We start from the raw sequence: 24,313 nt of genomic DNA, 5'->3' as shown, positions 1-24,313 counted from the left end.
TGTAGTATAGCCGCAAGGCCGAGTTAAATTGCATCAGTCTTTCCACCAGCTAGCACTCAAGCTGAGCCGGCGATGCTTTCGGTCCTCGGCTTGTGAATTGCATCCAATTTCTTCGTGGGGTTCTGTAGTTGGTGGGGCCTGGGAGAATGGCCCGAAGGGATCTAAGTGAAAGTGCCATCTTATTCTAGTAGGACTGTTTGGGTCTGGATGTGATCGCTGTTTTGTCTGTGGTAATTGGATGTTGTATTGCGATTCAACTAAATGTTCCAAGTATTCTGGATCCAGATTGAATTGGTGCTCCCCAGGCTTGTACATCGGCGGATTTCTCGTGGGCCTGGAATTGACAGTGACACCAAGCACCTGCGATTTTGCCTCGGTTCGGAGCAGTGGAAACCGCAACCGACTTCCACGTCCCCTCCAGCCAACCACAACAGAATAGCAGAACGAACATCTCCCGCCGTAGCGCTCCTTTAGAAGAAACTCTGTTTGAGAATTACGACTGTTTTCTATTCTTCATCTCTCTCGTTTGAATACCATTTTGGGAATGTGGAAAGCGATTGCCAAAGGTCGTTCGCAGTCCCAGGTGCTTCGAGGCAGCTTCAAGCCCAGCTTAAGGGTAAGCTTTGCATGTGCTTTGTGCTGGAGACATAGCTAATTATACGCGTCTAGCAAGTTGGAAAAGCAATGGCACCTATAACTGGCCGCAATAGCAGTACATTGCCAGGACGTATGTCAATACCCCGTGCCTAACTGTCTGATTTTTTATTGACGCCCCTCGAAGTGTACAAGGAGGACCCGTCGAAAGGGCCTATGTTACGATATGAGGACTCTCTTCCCAAACTTCCTGTGCCGACATTAGAGGAGACTGCGGCGCGGTATCTCAAGACTGTCCACCCTCTGTTATCACCCTCCGAACTCGAATCCACGACGAAAGCTGTGCAAGAATTTATCAAACCCGGCGCAATTGGCACCAAGCTGCAGGAAAAGCTGATTTCCCGCAGAGAAGACCCAAAACACAAGAATTGGATATACGAGTGGTGGAATGACGCAGCATATTTGACATATAGAGACCCAGTTGTACCATACGTGAGCTACTTCTACTCTCACCGCGATGACAGAAGAAGGAGGGATCCTTCGAAGAGAGCTGCCGCGATCAGTACTGCAATCTTGTCCTTCAAGAAACAAGTGGATGAGAAGACGCTCGAACCAGAATACATGAAAAAACTACCAATTTCCATGGAGAGTTATCAGTGGATGTTCAACGCTTGCCGCATACCAGCAAAGCCCGCAGATTTCCCTAAGACATATTCACCAGCAGAGCACAAGCACATCCTAGTAGTTCGCAAGAACCAGTTCTTCAAGGTTATGCACGAAGTCGACGGGAAGCAATTGAACACTTCGGAGTTGGAGCAGCAATTTAAGCGCATATATGAGAGGGCAGAAAGGCAGCCAGGGATTGGTATGCTGACCACTGAAAACCGTGATGTATGGACAGATGCTAGAGAGGTTCTCTTGAACGCTCACCCCTCCAATGCTGCAGCGCTAGAGGCCATTGAGGCTGCTTCGTTTGTAATCTGCTTGGATGATGCAGCTCCAGTCACGCTGGAAGAAAGAGCCCATCAGTACTGGCACGGCGATGGATCTAATAGATGGTTCGACAAACCTCTTCAATTTATCGTTAACGATAATGGCACCTCTGGCTTCACTGGAGAGCACTCGATGATGGACGGTACTCCTACACACAGACTCAACGACTATGTGAACGAAGTCATTTTCGCGAATAAACTTGACTTTTCCGATCCTTCTGTGCGCTCCAACCTTCCGGAGCCTACCCCTATCAAATTCCATGTCAACAAGGAAGTTCAAGCGGAGGTCGAACGTGCTACCAAGGACTTCAACCAGGTTATTGGATCCCATGAACTTAGAGTGCAGGCATATCAAGGCTATGGAAAGGGGTTGATCAAGAAATTCAAATCCTCACCTGACGCATACGTCCAAATGATTATTCAACTCGCCTATTTCAAGATGTATGGCAAGAGCAGACCGACCTATGAGTCGGCGGCTACTAGACGCTTCCAACAAGGTCGAACAGAAACTTGTCGGTCGGTTTCAGATGATTCAGTTGCCTTTTGCAAAGCTATGCAAGACTCGTCGATTTCACCTGAAGAGACGGTGTCTCTTTTCCGTAAAGCAATCAATTCTCATGTGGAATATATTACAGCAGCGTCGGACGGAAAGGGCGTTGACCGACATCTTTTTGGCCTAAAGAAACTTCTCGGTCCCAACGACGAGATGCCAGCCATCTACAAGGACCCAGCGTTCGCTTACTCAAGCAAATGGTTCATTTCGTCCTCTCAACTTAGTTCTGAATACTTCAATGGATATGGTTGGAGCCAGGTAGTTGATGATGGTTGGGGGATTGCTTATATGATTAATGAGAACAGGTAAGACTCTTGTATTTTGCTACACCCCTTACATCTGCTAATGATATTTTTAGCATTCAATTTAACGTATGCTCAAAAGGTCTCGGCAGCGACCGAATGTCCTTTTATTTGAATGAAGCAGCGGGTGATATGAGGGACCTGTTGGCACCTACGCTTGAGGCGCCCAAGGCGAAATTGTGAGCAAATCATGATTTATAGAGTAATGATAGACAAGAACTTCATATTCTCCGGGTTGAAACCTCCTTGAATGCTATTGCCTTGGGTGAACGTGTGTATGAAAGTGTATATCATAGATCTAGGCATTGGTTGATTGAGTTCTTACAATAAAACGACTTGAGATAGTAGACTCCTCCTGTTACTTCTTCGAACTTTGCGACCTGAATTCAGTATCACTCGCTCAAATATTCTTGTGGTCTAAACGCCTGCCGAGGAGAAGGGTACAGATGCTATGAATGTGGAAATGTCTTATTACAAAGCTGTGATCTCCGATATAATACATATTGCACATAATACACGCCATTGCAATTCGTACAGCTATAATTCCAACCTCTATGACCGTCTACCGTCTTCTCAAATACCAGTTGAACGCCAGTTGCAGTGTGTCGGGGGCGAAAGGGGAAGGTACCTCTGAAAGTCCCGCTTTCGCCACAGGATGTCTAAGATAAACTGCTGAGCAGATTTTGTGGTTTACTTCTAAGTATCGGGGAACAAATGCGAAAGCACTCATATAAGGTCGTGGCCGCCATGGGGTTGCGTACGGCTTAGATTCGTCAATGATATTTTGGCGACTTTCCTGTAAAGCCTTGCGGGCTCGTTGTTTTGCGGCATTGGAGACCGTTGTAACCACACTGGAAGATTGTGAAGCTGGGGCCGTCTCGGTCTTTGTAGGAGGCTGAAGTGTTTTCGCAGCTGGTAATGATTTTCCGGTGGTTAAGGTCAGTCGGTCGACGAGTTTAGCGAGATCTCCATCCAAATCGTCAATTGGTTTGCGATTGACTGAAGCCATGGTTTGTCTCACATCCTTAGTGAACTTCCGCAACTCCTGCTTCTTCTTTGCCGAAGGTGGGCTCTTGGTGTTTTCCATCAAAGCTTTGACTTGCGTGACCAGAGCCTGTAAATCTGACCTCCTCTGTTTCCTCGCCTCCACATCCCCCATGGGCTCACTTAGTATCGGGCGTGGTGTTGGGGCCAGTGCTTCCTTCTTTTGTGCCGCTATTTTCGCTGCGGCATTCTTCAAAGCTTGTGCTCGAGCCTCAATCCTCTTTTCGTGCCTTCTGGCATTCACCTCACGCTGAACTTTTCTTTTCTCGCGACCTTTCTTTACTTGTTCGGCTGTCTTCGTCTGACCAGTTGCAAAGAGAACGCGCTCCGGTTCGACTTGAAACATGTCTCCTGGATTGAGCAAGTATCCTGGGTAAGGCATCTGAGCAATTTTTAGCATTTAAACCTTTACAACAACGAACCAGATCGCACCTTTTGACCATTGACCTTGACACTGCCATGCGTCACAAATTGTCTTGCCTGCCTCGCACTGCTTGCAAACAATGCCCGAAAAACAGCTACGTCTAATCGCCGCTCTATGGGAGCAAAGGTCTGCGCCATATAGGGTATCTTGAATTTCTTCCTTGGCTCTTTCATCTGAGGGTCGTTTGGGTCGTAACGCTTTTGCTCTAGTCCAGATCCACGCCCTGCAGCAAGTTCCGAGCCGTCGTGCTGTGCTAGATATTTGTAATCCATAGGAATGACCGCGTCCAACTTTGATGTAAACATCCTCTGCCATTGTTTCTCGCGGATCTGCTCGCCATGGTACGCCCTTGAGGCAGATTTAGCGGCCCATTTTTGCTGAAAGAATGTGCCAAAAGAGAAACGCGGCCGCAATCGACTGAGGTTATAAAGATTGTATTTGTTCCATGTCATGCGAACTTTCTGGCAAAGGGGATGAAGTCAGTATTGTAACACAAGCAATGAATTCGGAGCCGATGCAGACTTACCACTCGCTTCAACCCATGAAACCTTTTCCGCGACATCGTTGAGGTTCGACAGCTAGATCTGGTTGTTGTACACCGCAGGTAATATTTCTGAGAGGAGGTTCCTGATGCATTTCGGTACAAAAGTTGCGGACACGCTAGTGGACACAACGATTGGCTTGATCGATGAGCACCGACCCACTCGATTCTTCAGGCGAGCAGCCAGCAGCCAGCATTACTAGAACTATCTCCTCTAATGCTTGCCACATGTAAGTAGCTTGGCCTCGACGATGAATCGTACCCGAATTTTGTTATTGTAATTCATACGCTAAGACATACAGAGATGCTTTACCATATGTTCGCACGAGCCTAAAATTGCAAAGACAAGATATCCTAGCAACTGCCCTACTAGTACCCTAGGAGCAAGATGCCAATTGCAGTAACTGCTCTTGTTCCTGGCGATATCACAGGTGCTGTGACTGCTATACAAGAGGCTTTCAACGGAGACCCGTATTCTCAATGGGTTTACACGGACCAATCCAAGGTAAGTTTACAATCCATTTACACTTATTGTGCTAGCCAGTTTCGTATGTCAAGGGATAGTTGTATTCCTCCTGTTGTTCGTTACTGGTTCATAAAGAAACCTAGTCTCTGTTATCGCCCTTGCTTTAATATGTTACAAAAACTCCTTCTATTGTATGTTAGGAGAGTGTCGCTTCATAGAAGTATTCTTGGACGTCAAATTTCCATCTGATCACCTTAAATATGTCATTCTATATACGGCTGATGATCCGGCCGGCGTCGGTGTTGAAGAGCTAAGCTCTTCACATTTTTTGGGTGTTTAAAGTCGACTTGACATATATGTGAACACTTTGACGTGGAACTGACTGGAAAGATGGATCTAAACAGGAATCGCGTGTCCCTGGGTATACGGTGCCGTTGGGGTATTAGGAATGCCCTCTTTTACGTAGCTAAAGACACAGACACCGAACAAAAGGACGAGGTTCTAGGTATTGCTATGTGGATGCCACCAAGACCGCAAGAACAGAAAGAAACGTGGAGTGAGTGGTTTGAAGGCTGGAGGCTGTGGACAGAGCAAGTTGTCATGAACTCATTGTACGGGCGAGGTGGTCTGAATGTGCAGAGGTATTGGATCTGGAAAGCCAAACAAGCCGAAGCCCAGTCTCAAATCTGGACAGATCCACGAGGCTATTACTTTCTCAACATTATGGTCGTCAAGCCCGGTAGTCAAGGAAAAGGAATTGGGAAAGCACTCGCGAGGGAGGTTACCCAGCGAGCCGATGAAGAAGGTAGAAGGTGCTACTTGGAGTCCAGTAGGGATGTACCAAACATCAAGATTTATGAGGCGATGGGGTTCCATTTCGTGAAGCAGATGGATTGTGAAGAGTCGGGAGATATTTGTAAACTTTATTGTATGGTACGAGAGCCTCAGCGCCCTGCTGTTGAGGCTTAGAATTTGGAGGAAATGATCCTAAATGGGAGGTATAACATCATGTTCAAAGGACAATCTGTATGCGTTATATTGCATGTAAAAGATCGTAGGAGCGTGTTTTACTTTGTATGCAAGTCGATATCGAGAAAATGCGAAGCCATGGCGTCTATTCAACGAGGAGATAGAATGTTGGAGCAGGTCGAACCAAATCATGTACGAAGCAAGCCCAGGTCCTTTTCAAAAGATGTAATCATAACATCTTCCACGGTGGTTGTTATCTGGCTTGGGTTGAGACTTCTCTGAAGCTGAGCAATACTTGCCCAGGCGAGATCGATCCGGCACGCCCGTCGCACTAGTTCCCGACGGCCGCTCCGGTGCATGAACAAGAAGCTTACTTGTGAAAACTTGTAAAAGCTGGAGGATCAAGAGATATACCTAGGATCAAATTTGCACGTCACTTGGCCTCCCGATGAAATCTGAGCTTGACAATTGCGATGAATTGAATATTTTGCTAAGGTATTTAACAATGTCAGCTACTCGTAGATTTTCTCATAAATCTCCGTCCCACGCGGGACGTGCATGCTTGCTTTTATTTTGACGCGGAATGATGCTCATTTTTCTCGCTAACCTTATCTATTTGGGCTGCTGGCCCAAGCTTCATGACTTCAAGAAAATTGTGCTCACTCCCGGCCTCCTTTCTCTATTCTTAACCTGAAGTGCTTCAATCAGCAATGGCGACGACGACGACAGCCACGGCCATGCGGTCAATTGGTCTTAATCTAGCCCGTATGAACCCTCCCAGCCAGGCTATCATGCGCCGGTCGTTCGTAACCTCGTCACGATCCTTTGTCACTCGCGCCAGGCCTAGTATCAATAAGCACGACAGTCTACAGAAGAGCTTCCGCCGAGCATACGCGGACGCGAAACCTGCTCTTGGTCCTGCGAAAAGGGCGAAAAGATTCAGATACTTCACCTATCTTTGGAGACTTACTTATCTGAGTGCTATTGGAGGAGCTGCTTATCTTGCTTATGGCGTTTGGGACCTTAGACATCCGGATGACCAATTCGAGCCCGATCCTAATAAGAAGAACCTCGTTATTCTTGGTGAGTTGAGACTCGAGGGTCTTTTATATAATCCCACGCCGTCACTGACATTGTCCCGCTAGGTACCGGATGGGGTGCAGTCTCTCTCCTCAAAAAGCTCGACACAGAGAATTACAACGTTATCGTCATCTCACCAAGAAACTACTTCCTCTTCACACCTTTATTGCCATCATGTACGACTGGAACAGTCGAACACAGGTCTATTATGGAACCTATCCGCAGCATAACGAGACATAAGCAGGCGGCTGTCAAGTTCTACGAAGCCGAAGCAACTAAAATCGACCCCGAACGGAAGACTGTTCTCATCGACGATAATTCCGATGTCAAAGGAGCATCGAACAAGACCGAGGTCTCTTATGACATGCTTGTCGTTAGTGTTGGGGCTGAGAACGCTACATTCGGTATTCCTGGAGTAAAGGAGCACTCTTGTTTCTTAAAGGAGATTGGTGACGCGCAACAAATACGGAAGAAGATTATGGACTGCGTAGAGACGGCGACCTTTAAGGATCAATCCCCAGAAGAGGTGGAACGACTCCTTCATATGGTGGTGGTTGGCGGTGGCCCAACTGGTGTCGAGTTCGCTGGGGAGCTCCAGGATTTTTTCGATCAAGATATTAAGAAGTGGGTTCCAGAGATTAGTGACAAGTTCAAGGTTACACTTATCGAAGCGCTTCCCAACGTTCTTCCTATGTTTTCCAAACAATTGATCGACTACACGGAATCCACTTTCAAAGAAGAAAAAATTACGATCAAGACTAAGACTGCCGTCAAGAAGGTCACAGATAAAACGGTGGAAGCCGAAGCCACTGGACCTGATGGTAAGAAGACTACAGAGGTCATGCCTTATGGCTTGCTCGTTTGGGCGACCGGAAATGCTGTTCGGCCTGTGGTCAAGGATCTGATGTCCCAGATTCCGGCACAGAAAGATTCCCGAAGAGGTTTGGCAGTCAACGAGTACTTAGTTGTCCAAGGAACTAAGGATATCTGGGCTACGGGCGATTGTGCGGTCGCTGGATATGCGCCAACAGCGCAAGTCGCTTCCCAGGAAGGCGCCTTCCTTGCTAGACTTTTCAATACCATGGCGAAAAGCGAGGCTATCGAGAATCAGATCCACGAATTGAGCTCTAGCCTCAACTTGAAGCCTGGAGATAGTGCGTCTGTTTCAAAGGAAATCGAGGCTCATGAGAAACAGTTACGAAGAATTAAGGACATCAAGCCATTCCACTATACTCATCAAGGTTCATTAGCTTATATTGGAAGTGAAAGAGCTGTGGCAGACGTCAGTTGGTTGAATGGAAACTTTGCTACTGGCGGTGGATTGACATATTTGTTTTGGAGAAGTGCATACTTGAGCATGTGCTTTAGCAGTAAGTTCGTCCTGCCGCTTGACCTGATGCTTTCTAACTTTTGGTCTCGCAGCACGTAATCGTGTTCTCGTCGTTCTTGACTGGCTCAAGTCTAAAGCATTCGGTCGAGACGTGTCCCGAGAATAAATCCATTCTTCAATATCTTACAATCGGTCAGTAGGGTGTGGTATATAGAGGTTATTGGCGTAGGCGTAAGAGTGTATGATTGCCGATAATTTGAGATTCGGATCGTGTAACATCTTTTCCTATTAATGAGGTTCTCGGGCATAGAAGGTATATGATGCAAATAGTTTTCCAGACCTAATTTTTCGTATCAAGCAAGCTTGAACAAGGCAGATTCAACTCAATCAATAAGTTTGTCATGACACTTGAGGGATGTTACCACGATCTTAGGATCCCTCCTTTCCTCGTCTTGTGGTCGAGTATTGCACATGTATCCTTCACGTGCTTGGAGTACCGTCACCCCTTTCGGCGCTCTGCATAAAGCATCATGGTTTTGTTGCAAGTCGCGATGAACGAGGGCGAGTGCGGGAAACTGCCCTCTCGCTTACTTTACTAGTACCTTGTATGAAGCTTACTCCGCTTCCCTCCTAACATCTGATTCTTGATGAAAGTGGAGCATGCTTCGAAGCCGCAAAGTTCCTGGACCCTTGAAATCAGAGCAATGCCTGATGCTCCTCCTTTATTAAGTAGAACTGTAGAAGTCGTATAGACACCCAGTCCTGGACTTATCCTATTCTAGATATGTTATTTCCCGCAGAGCTACATCGCATCAGTGACATGAACATAGTCCCTGCCCTTTTCCGCCAGAATATTGAATCAAATTTTTTGTTGCATATCGCGAAAGGGCGCCCTCACATCCATCCGCCCAGACTGGACTCCTGCATGCAGCCTGTAGGAGACCGCATGACTGGACCAACACCTTCCAAGGTTCCGCCTGGCCGCCCTGCGCAGATAGTAAAATACCATAACTTAGGGATTTTGTTATCACGCCCTTGGACTACTCGAGGCAATTCCTGTTCATTTAATTGCATGAACAAAGATGCTATTCAGGGTTGCAAACATTTGCTTTTTCCTAAAGTCACGCCACAGTTTGATCTCCTGGTTGGAAAAAGTTAGCAAACTGCTAATAATCAGCAGTCGTATACTTACAAAGTGATCCTCGCATTTCGCAGCGACGGCATCAATCAATAGAACACCCAGTCTTACAGTACTAGCAGCAAATATTATATTGAATTTCCTATTTCGGACATTTCATACAATTTGTTGCACTTCGTAAAAAGGGCGCGAGCATCAGGGCGTTGGGCGAAGAGGGCGAGGGCGTGCATGAGGGCGTAGTGACCTACCCGGTGGGCCATGGGATGACCGAGTTCGTCCCCTCCCTCCCCTCCTCTCACAACAGGAAAATCGAGAGCAAAGTTTTTCATTCCTTCCTTCTTTCTCTAACAAGGCGCGAACACCTGCAGGAGCCTGACTAGACAAGGTATCCATCTATGGAATTCTGAAGTTTACATGATATATTACAAGTTACAAACACCTATATTGTTCTCCTTGAGTAGGCCCAGTATGCCTTAAATGGCAATTTCCATTCTCGGCTTCTCAACTCGGGCTTGAAAACGTCGAAATCATACTTTTCAAGACTCTCTAGCCAAAGCCGGGTAGAAACAGCTGGCATAAGTACTCCAAACCCCCTTTCCAACTCATCGAGTTGCGACTGTCCACTAGGGATTCTTTCAGCGTAGTTGTGGCCTTCGTCGCCTTCATGTTCATAAGCATGACCTGCATCCTCGCCTTGCTGCAGATTCTTCATCATCTCTCTGGCAGTAATGAGGTGATCATTTGCTCGAGTAGCAACTTTAAAGATAGCATCTTTTAGCCCGGGCGCTTCAGAGCCATGTCTGAAGATGTCTTCTTCTCGGACTCCCGTTTCTACCATAATATCTAGTGGCAATACCACCGAGCCCTGACGGCCGCCTGCATTACCAACAAACGCAGCATTATTGTTGTGGTGATTCGGTGGGGGAGGAAACGCAAGCAGTGGTAAACCCCGTAGTACAGCAGCAATTCCGGTGGCTTTTCCAATATGACTCGCAACATGATCTGTTGTCATTGAGTTCAGAGGGACAGCTGCAAGCGTTAAGTAAAGCAAGGTAGAGTACGTATTTTCAGCGTACTTCTCTAGAGCATCCATCGTCGTGTAAGGCCGGTTATCCATATATTGCTCTCGCGTATTGATTATTTTCATGAACCATCCTTTCATAATGTTCGTGCTGAATCCCGGATTCTGAATTTTCAGAGAGGCGAGAGCATGGTGCAGAAGGATTGCCACAGGCTCTTTTGGAGGAGTATCTGCAAACGTACGAGTGAGGCTATCGCGCCAGAACTGCATTCGTAATGCACCGACTGTAGGGTTTGAAACTAAATCTGGTATTCGAGCCAGTTCAATGTTGAGCGTTCGAATGGCGAGGTACGCATCTCGTGCTGAATTTGGGATAAAGCCCTGTAAAGTGAAAGATGGGGAATCAAAGTTTCTAGTTGGCGTTAAACAAGATCCAAGTGATAAGAAATTGACTTACTGGACAAGATTGGAGCAATACAATCTCGCTCCTTGGACATCGGCATCTGTTATTCGGGACGGATGAGGGGCGGGAGTACTGTATGAAGTCGTCGCGAAGGCGCATCTGGACTGAAGGCTCCGCTTCAGTTGCAATGGAAACCGTACGCTTGCTCTTGCAGAATACATCACATTATTTGTGAGATCAATGAGCTACAGAAAATACAGCAATCCATGTCTAGGAGGAGGCGCACAACATTCACTTGTCGAGGTGTGAAGGACGTCACGAAGATCTAATCTACGCGAGAAAATATCCGACGCGTCTCCCGGGATCTCCTTCCACCTCTATGTGTATGTACTTATATACAAGTCAACAACAAACAACAGAATGAGCTTCGCAGAACCAGAAGGACGACCAGCCAAGAAAAGGAGGTTTTTCGAAGAGAAATCTAACCTGCTTGATGCTTCATTGACTTCCAGTGCCTCTCTGCCGGACGAAATCGACGCGTTTCCTGGAACATCCTCAACGGACGCCTACGATGGCAACCAATACAGTATCAAGAAAGAGGACCCAGAATCATTGGACTCATTCCAAGATGACTTCACGCGAGATATCAAGCCTCTTTCCGGGTTTGATAAGCAGACGTTCGAAAGCTTTATTGGGGATAAGGTCTCGTCAGATATACTAGGTCGCTTAAGAGAAGCTTGTGGAAGCGACATTGAAAGAGCTGTGAATATGTACTTCGATGGTTCATGGCGAAACTTCAAGAAAGAGAAGATTGGGAATAGCTCGAGCACTGGGGTCATGTCTGTCAATGCATTTACGAAATCATTGCCCATCGTCGAGAAAAACAACACCGCCACAAAGCGATCCGAAACAGAAGTTTTTGCAGATATCACTCCGGCTCTTAGAGACTCCATGCCGGAGCATCGTTATATTGGAGCTTTTGGAGTTGGGGGCTGGGCAACTACGAGTGGCACAAACCTAATTAAGCATGGTGAGGTTGTCCGCATCGACAGGCAGAAAATTCAACCCATGAGGACTCCTATATCCAAAGGCAGAGGAAGAACCGCTGTAAATCAGCCACCACCCAAAGCGAACACCGCTGCCGGCAAACGGGTAGACGTGATTGTACGCTTCACAAATTCGAAGGGCAGTGAAATTGGAAGATTGCCTAGAGAAACAGCGAACTGGGTTTCGACGTTAATGGACCAGAAGGTTTGCAGATTTGAAGGGACATGCGTCTATGCTCCTGAACGCATTCGAACGAATGACACAATATTCTTACAACTAAGATGCTCACTACTACGGACCGCGTTCGATAACGCGGGGTTTAGTATGCCAGATAATAGAGCCACGGGTATGTTTGAAGAGAAGGAGACCTCAGAAGAAAAAGAGTTACGTTTGCGTCAAGTAGCCCTCGTCAAACTTTTCGACGAAGTAAATCTTCTACCATCGAAGACATCTGCCACGACAGCCAAACATAAACGAGAAGGGCTACTTCAGGCCGCTGAAGTCGCTGAGCAGTATGAGAGATCCAAGGCAAAGGATGTAAAGGTTGAATCCAAAGAGGTTGTGAGTCTCTCCCCTCCATCAGAAGAAGCAGAGGATGGGAAGGAACTTGAGCAAGACCAGTTGGACGCGCTTTACAAAAAAGCACAATCGTTCGATTTTAATGCCCCAGCTGCAGAGCCTGCAGCAACCTTTGCAATGGATTTACGGCAATATCAGAAACAAGCACTACACTGGATGATGTCGAAAGAGAAGGATGAAAAGAACAGTGATCGAGAAGTGTCTATGCATCCACTATGGGAAGAATATGCATGGCCAATTCGGGATATGGACGATAAAGACCTTCCGGGTGTCAGAGGTCAAGATTCACTTTATGTGAATCCCTATAGCGGCGAGTTATCTTTGAGATTCCCAGTGCAAGAACAGAATTGCTTGGGAGGAATCTTGGCCGATGAGATGGGACTGGGTAAGACAATTGAGATGATGAGTCTGATTCATTCACATAAGTCTGATGTCTGGCAAAACATGGTTAACCCAACTGCTGTCACTGCATCGGTCAACAATCTGCCTAGGTTACCTGTGAATTCCGGCAATGTAGAGTCAGCGCCATGTACAACTCTCGTTGTGGCCCCTATGTCACTGTTGGCACAGTGGCAAAGTGAAGCCGAAAACGCTTCAAAGGATGGCACATTGAAGAGCATGGTGTACTATGGTAATGAGAAAAATGCGGATCTTCAAGCATTATGTTGCGAGAAGAATGCTGCTTCTGCTCCAAATGTCATTATTACCAGCTATGGTGTCATTCTCTCAGAATTCAACAAAGTGGCAGCGAATGGCGGCAACAGGGCCGCCCATGGAGGCCTCTTTTCCTTGAAATATTTTCGCGTTATATTGGACGAAGCTCATCATATCAAGAATCGTCAAAGCAAAACTGCTCGGGCATGCTATGAGATCGACGCAGAGCACCGATGGGTGCTGACCGGCACTCCTATCGTAAACAGGCTAGAAGACTTATTCAGTCTGGTCCGTTTCCTTAGAGTTGAGCCGTGGAGTAACTTCTCATTCTGGAAGACATTCATCACTGTGCCTTTTGAGTCCAAGGATTTTATGCGAGCGCTTGATGTTGTCCAGACTGTCCTCGAGCCGCTCGTTCTTAGAAGAACAAAGGACATGAAGACACCTGCGGGCGAGGCCCTTGTCCCTCTGCCACTAAAGACCATCAACATTGTTGATATCGAGCTATCACAGCCAGAGCGTGAGGTGTACGACCATATATTCACGCGCGCGAAGCGAAACCTTGCGGCAAACATGGAAGCTGGCACTGTAATGAAGGCTTACACGAGCATCTTTGCTCAGATTTTACGGCTACGCCAATCTTGTTGCCATCCTATTTTGACAAGAAATCAGAATCTTGTGGCGGATGAAGAGGATGCCGCTGTGGTTGCTGATGCCGCGAGTGGGATGGCTGATGATATGGACCTTCAGTCTCTGATCGAACGCTTCACTGCAGAAACGGACGACTCTGCGGACGCGAATGCATTCGGCGCACATGTTCTTGAGCAGATTCGTGACGAAGCAGAGAACGAATGTCCTATCTGCGCCGAGGAGCCTATGATTGAGCAAACAGTGACAGGTTGTTGGCACTCAGCCTGCAAAAAATGTCTTCTGGATTACATCAATCATCAGACCGATAAAAATGAGATTCCTCGGTGTTTCTCCTGCTGCGAAGTTCTAAATACCCGCGATATCTTTGAGGTAGTTCGCGATGATGGCCACCCCGACAGCAAAATAACTTTGCAGCGTCTTGGATCGAATTCTTCAGCAAAAGTCGGCGCCCTGCTAACTTCGCTCAAAACCTTGCGCAACGAGAAGCCGAGGACGAAAACGGTGGTTTTCTCTCAATTCACATCATTTCTTTCCCTGATCGAGCCTGCGCTCACGAGGGCAGCCATCCCATTTCTTCGACTAGATGGAACCATGGCTCAGAAAGCCCGAACAGCAGTTTTGAAGGATTTTTCCGCTTCAAAGAAAGGAGTCGTCCTACTTCTTAGTTTAAGAGCTGGTGGAGTTGGCTTGAATTTGACAATGGCTAAGAGAGTTTACATGATGGATCCGTGGTGGAGTTTTGCGGTTGAGGCGCAGGCTATCGATCGTGTTCATAGAATGGGTCAGACGGATGAGGTGTTGGTCAGTAGATTCATCGTTAAGGATAGCATTGAGGAGAAGATGTTAAAGATTCAGGATAGAAAGAAGTTCATGTGAGTACAGTTCTCCTGCCGTTGAACTTAACAAAATGATTGAATGGGCATAAAATTGGATAAAGCTGACTTCTACGTAGTGCGAGCTCTTTGGGGATGATGAGTGACGAGGAGAAGAAACTGCAGAGGATTGAGGATATCAAGGAGTTGCTATCGTGAGCGGAGACTTGGTCAAGGGATGCATTGATGGCGCCAAACGGGTTGTATATTTGCGTTATGTATGTTGGACTGTATATACCTACCAACTAGATTAGGTGTCCTGGTAGACCTGCGAAACTAATTCGCAACTCAGGTTTGCTGAGGTAAATTGTTATATGTTACGGATTCAGCTTCTAGTCAGCATTGTTAGGCAAGTGACTCTGTGGCTGTGAAGAATAATTTCTCATGCTGCTTTGGTACTTGTTGCTATAGTGGAAGAATATAGCTTTATTATAAATGAAGGATATAAACTTAAGCACTCCGTCCGAATTCGTTGGGAATGTGACGCTCCACCAGAGTAAACGGCGTTTATGATGAAAGCTGGGTCGAGCTTGATACTTCTTACCCTTCTGATGCAACTTAGAATATGACTTCCGTGCAGTATGTTTTCGTGCTTGATACTTAGTTTGGTCGTAGTTTGGTCGTTCTAAAGTCATAAAAGGATTTACCAAGTTTTGAAAAGGTGGTTCGAGATTTCATCATTGACATTTCTCCTTCCTATATATTCTACTTCATGAATGGAATTCGTAGTTTCGCCCTGCGGAAACTAGAATATCTTCCCTCAAATCTCCTGGCCCATTCCGTTTCTGATATGACTAAACGTAGAGTTCACACTTAGCCACTCATGCAACCCATCTTCGTCTTCAAGCCCTTCGAGTTATCCAACCCCAGCATGTAATCACAATCCCAAAAGCATGAAACCCCAGTAGATTTGAGATTGCAACTTCTACTTTTCAAAACTTCGTTAAACAAGGCCACGACCACGGTGACGAAAATGGCCCATTGCCAAAACCCGAGCACAAGATATTTCAACATAACAATTCAATCACTCAGCCTTTGAAGAATTACCAGATCCCAAAGTCCCTAATCCAAAAGCAAAGTGATTCCCTTCCCAAAACTGCCGTATAATTACAATCCCGCTTGAATGGACTCAACACAATGCCGTGTGCGATGTTGGAGTTCGATTACGCTATGCATTAGAGCAATTGCACAACTCCAGCCGAGAATAAGTACCTCGTTGAAAAACAGACATCCATAGTCGTTAACGTTAAATAATGCCTCCAGGTGGTTCATATCCGGTGTTTTGGTATGCTCGCTGAGGATCCAGGCCTGCACTACCAGGTACATCGCCCGCAAGTCCGTCGGCATTCGAAGTCAGCTTCCGTAACATGAACATTGGCTTCTTGCCTTCCTTGTCAAGTTGCTTAAACAGTATCAGTGGTTTCTCGTTCATCCCTAAGCATCTTTCTTGGTCTCCGTAAACAATATATAACGCGTATTGCTCCCATGGTGCGTTGATGTTATATTTTTTCAGAGCAGCTGGTAAAACCTTATAACATGGGTCTTCCATACTGACGCGAAAGGACTTGAATATCTCGACCGACGCTCCTCCACCAGAGTCTGGTGCTGGTGTATTTGAACGTCCAGGCGCAGGTTTTCTCGAGTCGCGATTTGAAGACCCGCCGTAGCCTTCATTAAATGTACCCGTCCTCGGCGTCTGTCGTTCGTAGGAACCAGGCCCCAGCGTGCCGGGGTTGAAGATAGGGGGTGATGTGGGCGAGGGTTGATTCGGCGAAGGGTACCCGGGAGATATGGCCGGGTTAGAGCCACCATTCTGAGCAGTGAGACGTTGGTTCGATAGCACAGCTTCCATAGCAGCATTAGCAGGATCCAGACTGCGCTCCATCAAAGATCTCTCGTAACTCGATTGTGCATAAGTTGGAGATGCATTTTTTGGCGCGTCAAAAAAGAGCTTTTTGGTAGAAAATTTTCGGGATAACCCACCTCCAGATTGACTTGAAGACGGTGTTGGTGCAGGTGGTGATATGGTATCCGAACCGCCATAGGGATAACCAGCGCTATTGATTTGATTCGGGTAAGGAAGCGGCTGCGTTTCTTTAGCCATTTTGAAGACGGGTAATAAGTCTTCTCGCAATTTGTTGTACTCGATAGTGATCTTCTGCAGCTGGGCCTCTGCAAGGCTCATTCGCTCATCGCGTATCCGCAGTTGGTCCACAAGAAGCTTTATATCTTTGAGGGTCGCGGTGGCATATTGAGCTTCAGCGTCGGCGGCTATTACTATGTCAGTCACGTATAACAGCGATAGGTAGTCCCCCACATACTTAATGGGCGGTAGTGATCGCTTTCTATCGGCACGTCTTGCTTGATTTTTATGTCGTAGACATTCTTCAGAATGGTCAATCGATGGCCCACACTAGACACTCCCATCTGCTTCAGATCATCATGCTGCAGCGCGACCAATGCCTCTCCCACGATCTCATTTTCTGTGTCGGATCAGCATGTTGTGCGATGATTATACGTTGGGCGCCTATCCCTACCTAAGAATTGGTCTGCATACTGGCGCAAATTCAGGCTGGCCACAAAGTCAGCGCACTCGTCGGCGGTCCACTCGCTGATAATTGCTTCTGGCAGCTTGTCACTGGCATCGTGGGCGCCGTAGGTCGTTGGAGTGTGCTCGCTCGAGGAGAGATCGTCTGAGGAGGTGGGAGACTGGCCGCCGTCGTATCCCTTTTCACTTCGCTCGTACTCGTCGTCAGCCTCGATGTCGCTTTCGGGGTATGCGGTGCCAGACTCGAACGCCATGCTGGAGCGCGGCCTCGTAGTTCGCGTGGGCGATGGATGGTGCACGTCGCCGTCGTCGTCGTCGGTGGTGGTGGTTCGAATGGCAGGGCGGCCTTTGTCTGTACGTGGTGCTGGTGGGTGGTAGAAGTTGCACTCGAGTGCACTGGCAGGTATGGAATGGCACAGCAAAGTCTCGCCTGAGGCTGCCCGGGAGGCGCACGGACCTTCCAACCTCGAGCGACAGGCGGCGACGAATCACCAGGCGCGCAGAACGAGTTGGGCTGTCGACCGGGCCCCTTGCTATTAATACCCAGGGAGGTGTTGGTCGAGGGGCGCCAAGTAACATGAAGAAAAGGTATATAGTTAGGGAAAAGAAAGATATATAGTAGCCTAGAGAGTTCTTCGTAATATCATGTACGGTATATATACGATGCACCTACGAACAGAACAAGAAGAAGCCAGGACTATTTCACGGCATTGCTAGCCTCTTGCTAGGGCTGCCTTCCATGCTACCTCTACGGCCTTGGCATCGACGTTCTCCACCGACGGCACTCGGCCCCTCCATCGCTAAATTATTGTTCGAGAGTGACTCAAAACACCAGCGCAGTATTCAAAGGTTGTTACCACAGCATACACCCCGTCGACACACAACCCCGCATAGCTTTCTTCATAGTCAAGCACCACCGGAAGACGCGATTGACTCTCATATCCAATTGTATAACTGGCAACTCCACGTTTACGCTCGTTGTTTCTCGCGGCGCAATGTCGCAGAAATCGGCGAAAGGTGCTGGTGGTGGGGCAAAGGCAGCTCCAAAGGGGAAGAAAGCTGCTGCATCAGGGAAGAAAGTCGCTAGATTAGAGGACGAGAGGGAGGAGACTTTGCAAGCGGTGGTACGCTGCTCCTACATCCCCAAACTCGGGAGTTTGGGGGGTATAAGAAGTACTGACATGCTCCTAGATACTTGCTGATTCGTTTGAGACGAGATTCAATCCGTTCACATTAGAGACGCCACGAGTAATGCTCCCTCTAGCATCCCAAGCAAGCAGCTGGTTTTCGTAGCTGGCCTGGAGCTTTAGCTGATATTAGTTACAGTGTCTCTTACCTCTGGCGAACACGCCTTTGATCGAATACACCCTTGAATTCCTGGCAATGTCTGGAGTCGCCGATATATATGTATACTGCGGGGCACACACAGCCGAAGTAGAGAAGTACTTGCAACAATCGAAGTGGTATCCGCCAACCTCATCTGCTTCGCCATTCAACTCCTTAGAAATTGTGAAAACGACGGCAAAATCAGTCGGAGATGCGTTGCGAGACTTGGACGCAAGAGATCTTATTACCGGCGACTTTCTGCTCGTGCATGGAGATTTGGTGTCAAATTTACCAATAGATGGCGCACTAGCTGCTCATCGAAAGAGAAGGTTAGCAGATAAAAACGCGATTATGACAATGATTTTGCGCGACGGGGGCTTGCATGGACATCGAGGGAAGTCAAATGGAATTACACCGGTCTTCGTAGTGGACCCCACGAAAGACCGCTGCATACATTATGAGGAGATGCATGCTCTTCAAGCTAATAAATATGTTAATATCGACCCTGATCTGCTAAACGAGCACTCAGAAATTGACATCAGGACGGATCTGATTGATTGCGGCATCGATATTTGCACACCTGATGTCCTCGCTTTATGGGCCGAGTCATTTGATTACGAAGTTCCACGGCGGCATTTCCTGCATGGGGTGCTGAAAGATTATGAATTGAATGGCAAGACAATACATACAGAAATCGTGGGAGATCATTACGCAGCCAGAGTCTTCAATCTACAATCGTATGAATCAGTCAGTAAAGATGTTCTTGCGAGATGGACATATCCTCTGGTTCCAGACAGTAATCTGCTGGACAACCAAAGCTATAAATATGAAAGCGGTGGGCTCTGTAAAGAGAATGGGGTTATTTTGGCTAGGACATGTAAAGCTGGAAAGAGGACTGTTCTTGGAAGAGATACCAGTATTGGGGATGGAAGTCGGGTCGTGGACAGCATTATTGGAAGAAGATGCGTTATTGGGAAAAACGTCAGTATTAAAGATGCTTACATATGGGACGACGTATCAATAGGCGACGGCACCATCATCGAGAGGGCTATTATCGCCAATGAAGCGGTCATTGGCAAGGACTGTCATCTGGAACCCGGATCATTGATTTCGTACAACGTCAAGATATCAAATGGCACCAATGTACGGGCTGGGACACGCCTTACAAGGGGTAATCGGAAACAAGAAGACGGAACAAAGAGTGATGCACCGTCAGATCCGTCACTGGTCGGCCAAGGAGGATTTGGCCATGCTTTCGAAGATCCAGACGAGTTCTCAGACGATGAATCGTCTGCCTTCCATTCAAACATGGTTTACTCAACCGCCCATCTTAACATATCATCCGAATCCATCTCAACCGTCTCTTCTGAGATAAGTACCTCATCACCTACGACCTCCCGTTCTCGATTATCCAGCTTTGCATCCGACGATGCCGATGGTGGAAACAACGAAAACTTTCACCATGATGCTGTGGAAGGCCTCCTCGGTACTCTGCGAGAGAACGGCGACTTTGATTCGGCAAAGCTCGAGTTCATGGGTCTTCGTCTCAGTAATAACGCAACAGATCAACAAATTCGTCGAGCTATCGCCGTGGCATTCACAAAACGCATATCTCAGCTTGTAGAGAACGACAAACTGGAAGCGAGTAAAGCCGCCGCCCAAGCTTTCGGTGTCAGTGGTGCGGATCGTTTTATCAAGAATGTGGCGATCGGGGATGAGGGTCTTGAAGACGACCAAGTCGATTTCATCTACCGTCTCCAGAAGGATCTGGTGCACCGCAACAATGGCGCCGTTATCCTGGCCGCTATCAGTCAGAGGTTGTATCAGATGGAAATCCTCGAGGAAGAGGCTTTTGAGCGGTGGTGGACAGAGTGCGAGGGGCTAGAGGACGAAGACGAGGGAATGAAGAAGGTGAGGGAGAAGACTGCCGTTTTTATCGAGTGGTTGCGGCAGGCCGAGAGTGAAAGTGAGAGTGGGGAAGAGGATAGTGATTAGAGGCTGGGCTGTAAAGTTTAGCATGGCGTCGCATAAATTGGGTTGCTTAAATCCTGGACACGTATTGCATTGTATTAAAAAAGTAGATTCCTTCATTAGTAAATGCCTTTTGGCGGTCGAACAGATTCGGTTTTTGCGCTTCAATATCACAGTACGGTCAATACTTTTTCGGGGTGTAATGAGCGATCAATTGAATTGACTACTTATAATATTGTCTCATCATAGCAAATTTTGCTATATGTGAAAACTTCAATCTGACGAATTGGGTTGTCGAATATCGATGTAAGAATTATTCAGGCTTTTCATGCACACCGTAATTGATATGTAGTCGCGGAGCATATCTCGCGCAGACCCATTCTCAAAGCTTTTGTGAGAATTCTTGACAACATCTATTCTTTGCTCAATGGGATAATAGAGATGTTAATGCGTTCACGCAGCTCGACACGAAACAAATCCGCTAGGTCAGCCCTCGCAGGCAAGGGAGTGGATTTGAGCAGCTAGCAAGTAATCGCAAAATTGAAACATGTTGGTAAATCTATTAATTTGGGAAACAACTCGCTGATTTATGCACATAACGGACTGGCAATGTGTGAGCCAAAACATACTAGATTCGGAATCCCGAGGGGAAGTAGCCTCCATCGATCCCATCAGTTGCTCTACCTGGCTCCATCTACAGCGCTTTTGTTTCCCGGTATCTAAACGAAAGAAAAGGTAACTAATTACTGAAGGGCAGGTGCTGCCTTAATTTCATCATCTTGGGCGGCTCTGACCGGGGCTGGAGCAGCGACTGGTACTTGTGCCGGTTGCTCTCCGGTTGGAATAATCCCTGGGTTAACAGCCTCATTGTTGATGGCTGCTGGCTTCTCTGTTGCCCACTTTGGAGGACGAGCCCATTCTGGGTTTGTCCATGGACCTTCATCACTCATCATACATCCACCCTCACCAGGGCACTGGCAAGTCCCTCCAAATGCCTTTGGGAGATTCTCAGCCGGGACCTGGGCGAGAAGTTCTTTTTGGTAACCACCTCCCAAGATATGGATCTTCTCAACGGTGATAGGATCTAACCATCCCTTGACAACGCCGAAAACGGTGGAGAATCCCCATGGAGCATTGATCATATACAATTTTCCAAGTCGCTCAGGATAGTAGTTTTGCGACATGACCGACGCTTGTTTGACGTAGGAGTACACGGAACTGACCTTGGTCACTCCGACTCCCTTGAGGTCCATAATCGTGCAGCAAGTCTCGACAAGATGGCCAGACTTTCTTGAACAGGCTGGAAGTCTTGGATCTGCGATTTTTTCGTATTCTACGGCAAGATTCTGAAGCATGCGCTCAGAAGTGGTGATCTTGTACATCGAAGGCAAGTCGATTTTGCCAAGTTGCTCGATATAGACTGGTCGCCCATCCTATCTCCTTGTCAACTCAAGACCACGGCGTAAGAAAGATAATTGACGTGCAACATACCTTATCGGTTTTGTGGTAGTATTGTGGGTAGTACTCGAAAACTTGTGGCTTCTCCTTGTAATCGAAGTTCCGCACGAGGTCATCTAAGCCAAATTCTTTTCGCCAAGTTTCGCAGTCGACGAACCTTCCATCCCGTCAATAGTTGCCCAGACACAGAGAGCGGTGGGGACTTACATCTTTTCTGTAAGGGCCACATCGAATTTGCGAGCTCGGAGAAATCGCAGCTGCACAAACAGATCAGTCGAGTACAGACAGCCAGAGACAGAAACACGCATACAAGAGTCAAGGTGTCCAGACGCTCAGTGTAGCCCAGCGATTCAAGCTTCATCCTCAACTGATGGACCTGGGCATCTTGCTCTGGGGTTGTGTGGCCAGGGTGACCAGGGTGGGCCGTCTCTGACACGGTGGGATAGTCATAATGATCGTATTTAGGATCCTGCGGGATGCTCTTCGCTGCAGCAGCCATCTTGATTGTGAAGAAGAAATATAATAGCTCGAGGGATTATAGCGGTGTCTTGCGAGCGAGTGTGAAGTTGGCGAGACCCATCTGCCCCTCAAAATTAACGGTTTGCGATGACGACCAAAAACACGCGAAGAATAGACGACCAATCATCGTCACGCAACTGCACCAGGTGGGCTGGAGGGTCTTGTTTACCCTGCAGCATTCACGAAATAAGTGACAGACGAAATTCAATAGCTATTAGATCAACTGGACCAACAATTGTATATTCTCCTCCACAAACCATTCTAATTCAGTAGCATCATATAAAGTCAGTCTTCTTCGTAATCGGTTAAACCAAAAAAGACTTTATAAGATACCTGGTTGAACAGATAATTCGTTGAGAAGTACCCAGGTATACCATAACTATTGTCCACCACGGGGCCTAAGTACCTGACTCATAACATAACTATTTTCGGATTTATTCATGTGAGAATGTCGACACACATAGACTTCCGAGGCTGAGATTCCATATTTGGCATTTGCAAGGTCACATTGAAGCAATAATGTATCAGTTCCATCAGCTCGGAAGAAGTTTCATTTGGTTCATATCGCGGCTTTAGCCATTCGAAGAGCCATCTTTGCCTCCCGATTCCAGTGCCTCGTGGTCTCCCTTTTCTTTCCTCTTCATAGTCACATCCCAGTTATACACTCTTGCTGTAGCAACTTCCATAGTCTAGTATTTTGTTAGTATCATTGACATAAATCTGATTCTTAACCCAAGTGAAACAGCGTTGCCGCGACTTACAGTTATTTGCTCCCGCAGAAAGTCTAGATCTTCCTCGCAATTTGACAAATTCAATTTAGCAGTTGCTAATCGCGTGGTGAGCAGTTCCTCGGCTTCATCGATTGGGTAAGACAGCATGACGTTTGCCTGTGTCGCATTAATTACCAGCTTTTACTGCCTTTCCAATGTTACCTACCCCAAGCCACAGATATACCTCGTCCGTTGGTGGTATGTTTGCCTTTGCGAATAGGGTGTCATTCAACTCAAAGGTAGTCTCTATTGGCGCCGACCCAGGCTGCTTGCAGGATCAGTAACAGGATGACCGGCAGACATCGTACCCACGTACCTTTCTCGTTTTCAGAAACTGTACCATGTCTAGTGTTTTCTGGATGTCTGGAATTTTGTCCCTGTGTCCTACTGCCGCCCTCTGCTTATTTGTTTCCATGAATTGATATTTCCTGGCGCAAAAACATGAGTTCCCCACTCATCTTGCTCTATTCGCAGACGTACGATATCATCTCCTGGAATTTTTTCAGAGTGGCTTCGACTTCCGCGCGGGATGTGACATAATCCTCTACTTTGTCGACGAACGGCGCAACGGGAATCCCTCGAGGGTTTGTCGCAGCTGCAACTTTTCTAGAAGATGATAGTCAGCGCCAGCTTTCCAGAGTCCCTTATTGGGCTCGACGAGATACCGCTGGTACTCACTTTGAAGTTTCCTCTGCCATGTTGATTCCGCGCGTGGGTAAATACTTGGACCTCTGTCGCCTGTTGTTTAAGCTGGACGCTTGGAGCTTTCTAAAATTCAGAAGCTCGGACCAGGTGCCTATACGGCCCCCCGCTTAGATTTCTGGCCCTGTCATTAAACAAAATAGGGCATTAGAAGCACGACCTAGAATATTATTTGTTCAAACTTGATAGATTGATGTCTATTTTGTCTAGTACAATGACTATGTCTACATCAGCCCCAGTCACACCCCTTAACTTAACTACTCTCTGTCAATGCAATACCTGTATGCTACCTAGGCACTTAACAGGACTGTCACTTAATTAGACTATCAGGAGCTTCCCGCGGACATTGGCCGAAATCG

The 24,313-nt window shown here is 47.2% G+C and overlaps 10 protein-coding genes across 10 annotated transcripts; 5 read left to right on the top strand and 5 right to left on the bottom strand.

Moving 5' to 3' along the window:
- Positions 1-544: 544 nt before the first annotated feature.
- GLAREA_01972 (CoA-dependent acyltransferase) lies at positions 545-2,624 on the top strand (the record flags this gene model as incomplete). The annotated part of the gene is made up of 4 exons (XM_008089188.1): positions 545-616; positions 670-727; positions 782-2,444; positions 2,498-2,624. The coding sequence occupies 4 exons, from the start codon at positions 545-547 to the stop codon at positions 2,622-2,624; spliced, it is 1,920 nt and encodes a 639-aa protein (XP_008087379.1).
- Positions 2,625-3,003: 379 nt separating this feature from the next.
- On the bottom strand, positions 3,004-4,471 carry GLAREA_01971 (Alpha-L RNA-binding motif; the record flags this gene model as incomplete). Its single annotated transcript, XM_008089187.1, has 3 exons — positions 3,004-3,867; positions 3,918-4,370; positions 4,436-4,471. 3 exons carry the CDS (start codon positions 4,469-4,471, stop codon positions 3,004-3,006), a joined length of 1,353 nt encoding a protein of 450 aa, XP_008087378.1.
- A 367-nt stretch (positions 4,472-4,838) lies between these two features.
- GLAREA_01970 (Acyl-CoA N-acyltransferases (Nat)) lies at positions 4,839-5,885 on the top strand (the record flags this gene model as incomplete). Its single annotated transcript, XM_008089186.1, has 2 exons — positions 4,839-4,955; positions 5,307-5,885. 2 exons carry the CDS (start codon positions 4,839-4,841, stop codon positions 5,883-5,885), a joined length of 696 nt encoding a protein of 231 aa, XP_008087377.1.
- A 710-nt stretch (positions 5,886-6,595) lies between these two features.
- On the top strand, positions 6,596-8,461 carry GLAREA_01969 (FAD/NAD(P)-binding protein; the record flags this gene model as incomplete). Its single annotated transcript, XM_008089185.1, has 3 exons — positions 6,596-6,968; positions 7,031-8,335; positions 8,388-8,461. 3 exons carry the CDS (start codon positions 6,596-6,598, stop codon positions 8,459-8,461), a joined length of 1,752 nt encoding a protein of 583 aa, XP_008087376.1.
- A 1,411-nt stretch (positions 8,462-9,872) lies between these two features.
- On the bottom strand, positions 9,873-11,078 carry GLAREA_01968 (Terpenoid synthase; the record flags this gene model as incomplete). Its single annotated transcript, XM_008089184.1, has 2 exons — positions 9,873-10,866; positions 10,912-11,078. 2 exons carry the CDS (start codon positions 11,076-11,078, stop codon positions 9,873-9,875), a joined length of 1,161 nt encoding a protein of 386 aa, XP_008087375.1.
- Positions 11,079-11,277: 199 nt separating this feature from the next.
- Positions 11,278-14,819, top strand: GLAREA_01967 (P-loop containing nucleoside triphosphate hydrolase; the record flags this gene model as incomplete). The annotated part of the gene is made up of 2 exons (XM_008089183.1): positions 11,278-14,660; positions 14,741-14,819. 2 exons carry the CDS (start codon positions 11,278-11,280, stop codon positions 14,817-14,819), a joined length of 3,462 nt encoding a protein of 1,153 aa, XP_008087374.1.
- A 1,087-nt stretch (positions 14,820-15,906) lies between these two features.
- Positions 15,907-17,462, bottom strand: GLAREA_01966 (SAM/Pointed; the record flags this gene model as incomplete). The annotated part of the gene is made up of 3 exons (XM_008089182.1): positions 15,907-16,931; positions 16,982-17,143; positions 17,198-17,462. 3 exons carry the CDS (start codon positions 17,460-17,462, stop codon positions 15,907-15,909), a joined length of 1,452 nt encoding a protein of 483 aa, XP_008087373.1.
- Positions 17,463-18,203: 741 nt separating this feature from the next.
- Positions 18,204-20,529, top strand: GLAREA_01965 (Nucleotide-diphospho-sugar transferase; the record flags this gene model as incomplete). Its single annotated transcript, XM_008089181.1, has 3 exons — positions 18,204-18,332; positions 18,400-18,456; positions 18,535-20,529. 3 exons carry the CDS (start codon positions 18,204-18,206, stop codon positions 20,527-20,529), a joined length of 2,181 nt encoding a protein of 726 aa, XP_008087372.1.
- Positions 20,530-21,248: 719 nt separating this feature from the next.
- Positions 21,249-22,462, bottom strand: GLAREA_01964 (CRAL/TRIO; the record flags this gene model as incomplete). Its single annotated transcript, XM_008089180.1, has 4 exons — positions 21,249-21,938; positions 21,997-22,120; positions 22,171-22,220; positions 22,274-22,462. 4 exons carry the CDS (start codon positions 22,460-22,462, stop codon positions 21,249-21,251), a joined length of 1,053 nt encoding a protein of 350 aa, XP_008087371.1.
- A 592-nt stretch (positions 22,463-23,054) lies between these two features.
- GLAREA_01963 (Prefoldin) lies at positions 23,055-23,950 on the bottom strand (the record flags this gene model as incomplete). The annotated part of the gene is made up of 6 exons (XM_008089179.1): positions 23,055-23,171; positions 23,244-23,369; positions 23,419-23,517; positions 23,569-23,680; positions 23,733-23,858; positions 23,931-23,950. The coding sequence occupies 6 exons, from the start codon at positions 23,948-23,950 to the stop codon at positions 23,055-23,057; spliced, it is 600 nt and encodes a 199-aa protein (XP_008087370.1).
- Between the last annotated feature and the right edge of the window lie 363 nt (positions 23,951-24,313).

The sequence above is a fragment of the Glarea lozoyensis genome (assembly GCF_000409485.1).
Source record: "Glarea lozoyensis ATCC 20868 chromosome Unknown GLAREA7, whole genome shotgun sequence".
NCBI classification, from domain to species: Eukaryota; Fungi; Ascomycota; class Leotiomycetes; order Helotiales; family Helotiaceae; genus Glarea; species Glarea lozoyensis.
Note: the sequence above shows the minus strand (reverse complement) of the source record. Positions and strands in the feature narration are given on the sequence as shown.